General features: G+C 39.2%; 1 protein-coding gene across 1 annotated transcript in view; it reads left to right on the top strand.

Moving 5' to 3' along the window:
* sar1b (secretion associated, Ras related GTPase 1B) overlaps window positions 1-3,400 on the top strand; it is a 15,808-nt gene extending 12,408 nt beyond the window's left edge. The window contains exon 7 of the mRNA XM_020930827.2: window positions 851-3,400. Within this exon, the coding sequence (XP_020786486.1) occupies window positions 851-967 (117 nt within the window). The 3' untranslated portion in view covers window positions 968-3,400. The remainder of the gene's footprint in view (window positions 1-850) is intronic.
* Window positions 3,401-3,610: the final 210 nt, after the last annotated feature.

Here is a 3,610-nt window from a genome sequence, read left to right as displayed (position 1 = left end):
AACCAAACTGTAAACAAGGACCAGAGCTAGTCTACATTTAGCCCCGCCCCCTTAGTCCTTTCTGCCGCTGTGATACGGCACCATGTCCGGGATTATGTCAAGCAGTAAGTTTCCAGGATTCTTTTATGGGACACAACAGGCCTGATTGGTGAAGAGAAGGAGCCCGTGTCAGAAGCTTCTGTATTTGTGTCTATCTGAGAAAATGCTGCTGATGTAAAGCCATATAGAAACATAACTAACCTGTTAGCTGACACATTCTTAGGAGGAAGTGAGCATAAGCTTTGTTTTTTATTATTTATTTTATTTTATTGATTTAAAACAAGGACAGTGCACAGAAAACATTCATCTCAAACAGAAAAGATGCTCTGTGCCAGATTTAACTACAAGCTCCATTCCATCTGCAGTCCTCGGGCAGGAAATTAGTTACATTAGACCAACTCTAACAACAACATTTCTTCAGTAACAGGGTCTCCTTAAAATAAGCACAATCCAATTCATCATTAAACATTTAAAACAATGAAATTTCATTCATTTAAATTTTGATAAATACAAGATTGGTCTTAAAATATCTATATTTACATATAATAATAATAATAATAATAATAATATAATATTATATTCTACATGATCCTGGGATTTTCATTTCATTATTTTGTCTGTAAATCAATTCCTATCCTAATATGGAACTCTAAATTTACCTCTAACTGCTGGCCTCACGAGTTGAACACTACGGGTGACGTCATGCTTCTTTATACATTCTATGTATAAAGCTCATTTTTCTTGACAAGACTGAATAAAATCAGATTCAGGACGTTTTAACTCACTTGTATCTTGTGCCTTGTGTCTGCAGGGGACCATCCCTCTGAAAGACCTGAACACACGCCCCCTAGAGGTGTTCATGTGCAGCGTGCTGAAGCGACAGGGCTACGGAGAGGGCTTCCGCTGGCTCTCCCAATACATCGACTAAACAACAACCACCACCACCAACTACCAACAAACAAACAAACAAACAAACCAACATCTAAAATCACCAACCAGATCCACCACCTCCTCCATGTGACCACCGGGGGCGCTATACCCAGCCACTCTCACCACAACAGCCATAACCCCCGCAGACTCCCCCATAGACTCGATACGGTTGGACATTTTGCACTTCAGAAAATCATTTTTCTTTTTTTTTTTCTTTTTTCCAAGAGCCGCAAATCCAAGAAGTCCAACTTTTGTAATCTTTTTAGTGTCTGTCTCTTCACCTCTTCTCTTCTCTTCGTTCAGTGTAGATGACTCTCTCTATAAATATCACTGTACATTCCTATAAGCTCATTGATTTAGGTCACAGCAATCTTCTGTGTCTCCTCAAATAGAAACCATTTGCCGTTTTTTAACAGTCCTCATTTTCATTCACATTGTAATCTAGTCATTCATTTTTTTTCAATAAAATACAAAATATGGCCACGTAAACAGCACTCATATGTAGTGTTGAAACATTATCAAATTTAAAGCCTCACTGCGTCACTTGCGCCTCTTTGCTCGTCTCCACGGAGATGTTATTGCCTCGCCTGGGTTGTTCCACAGTATGGCGTTAAACTTCTCTATCTAGCTTTTATTTAAAGTGTTTCTATTGCTCAGATATACCTTGAAAAACGCGCATTCTTCCCCGCTCGACTAATACCATGCTGCAGAACATCGCAAGAAACAGCAATAACTCGCAGAAAAGTTGCGCAGTGGAGCTTTAAAAGTCTTTCTCGAGGTGGTTTTTCTATGTTGTAGCGTCCGAATAAGCAGATAGAACGCATTTTTGAGACAGTTTAGGTGGATGGATGACCAATTGAGTGGGGGTTTTAATAGAAATAATGGAGCTCAACAGTCCCGCCCACTTCCAAGTCCACTCTAATTCCGGAACAAAATTTCGATTCATTTTTCCCGTCGACTTTCCAAAAAAATTCTAATATTGAGAGTTTAAAGACCCGGCAAAGGCTGACTGAAGTCCTTAACGCTGTAGTTTTAAGCATGTTTAAAGCTCTTAACTTGATGGTTTATTGATATTTTGCTCTGACATCATTCTGGGGGTGTTCTATCTGTATCTCTGTGGTGACATGTTCAACAGTTACCACGGCGACACAATGCACACATTAGCAAAAACTGCCAGAAATGTCATAAGATAGTCTGAAAACTCACAAAAAAACACGAAAAGGATTTAAACTGTGCACTTTGATCATGTTTAAGTGTTTGATTTTCAGCAAAAAGGTGAGTGGGACTAACTGAAAAACTGCTACCTGTCCTGTGATGAGTCATTTTACGTGTGAGAAATCGGCACAAATCGGCTCACCTGTCAGTCCGTTCTTTCGGGTCAGATTAAAGACAAACTTCAATATTATTTTTTTGGAATGTTGATGGGAAAACTGAATGGGAGTTTTGCTCGGGGAAGCAGGCTGTGTGTGGACACTGTTGGGCCCCGTTTGTCTGTAGTGGATGAACTCAAACGGCTCGATGCAGTACTTTGAAGGAGGGAGCAGTCGTAGTTTAAAAGCCCATATTATTTAACAGGGTGGAGTTTTAGCGACCAAGAAGAAATGAATTACAAAATGTGTCCAAAAAGTGATATTTTTATTGAAGAGAATAAAAAAATATAACACACGCTCTATGTAACTTTTCCGGTGGAGAGTCGACCACACACTTGTCTCCGTCTTGCTTTGCCTCAAAAGTTCCAGAGTATGGCATTAAACTAGTGTGCATCTATAATTACTGGCCTAGATTGATAATGAATGCCCTATTGTGGAACATGGTGGAGACAAGCAGGTAGCGGACCCTCCACCAGAAAAAGGATCTGATAATATTTATAGTAAACCGCACATTTCAAACGCAGGATTGTAACAAAAAGAAATGATGAATCAACTATTTTTAATCAATATTACAAAAATGTATAGTGCACTTCTTCAGTATGAGATGTCATGAATACTGCTTTCTGGACATATTTTGTTGGCCCTATAGTAAAAACAGGGCCTAAATCTTGATTCTAACCTTAAAGGGACCATACATTTATGAAGTGTACCCAATAACGTACATGGATTTTTGTATTTCCAAGATGGTGTCCTTTAGACTGTGCATTACAACACAAACTTTATGCATGCCTTCTTATTTTTACAATATTCCAGTGAAAAGGAGGGAGGAGAACATGCCAAAACGAACCAGGAACGCTGAAATGTAAAGTGTTTTTTTAATGGATTTCTGTCCCTATATTGTCTAATACACAGTCCATTCCCATTATGTCCAATTAGACCAACAGAAAGACTACGGGACGATGCTGTTTTTTGAATCAAACAAATGTAATAAATGTTTGCAATGAATAACAGGCTTTGAGTCCATTTGGAGTAAAAATAAATGATATTATTAGTACAACAAAGTCTATACAAGTTCATGTTTCCCACTGAACACTGCAAAAGTCAAAGGAGCTGTGTGTGTAATCACAACTCAACCTGTGTCCCCAGAGTCTTCACCTGCAGACAGACACATCCAAGTGGGTCTCATTCTCAGTTTATGTTCAGGCCTCATGTTTCGCTCAGAACCTCCACAGCTGCAGAGGCTGCACTAGCACTGACTCATGACTGGTGCT

The sequence above is a fragment of the Boleophthalmus pectinirostris genome, unplaced genomic scaffold, assembly GCF_026225935.1.
Source record: "Boleophthalmus pectinirostris isolate CB_2022bp ecotype Guang Dong unplaced genomic scaffold, ASM2622593v1 HiC_scaffold_12, whole genome shotgun sequence".
NCBI classification, from domain to species: domain Eukaryota; kingdom Metazoa; phylum Chordata; class Actinopteri; order Gobiiformes; family Gobiidae; genus Boleophthalmus; species Boleophthalmus pectinirostris.
The sequence above is the reverse complement of the archived record's forward strand: the minus strand, read 5'-3'. Positions and strand labels throughout refer to the sequence as shown.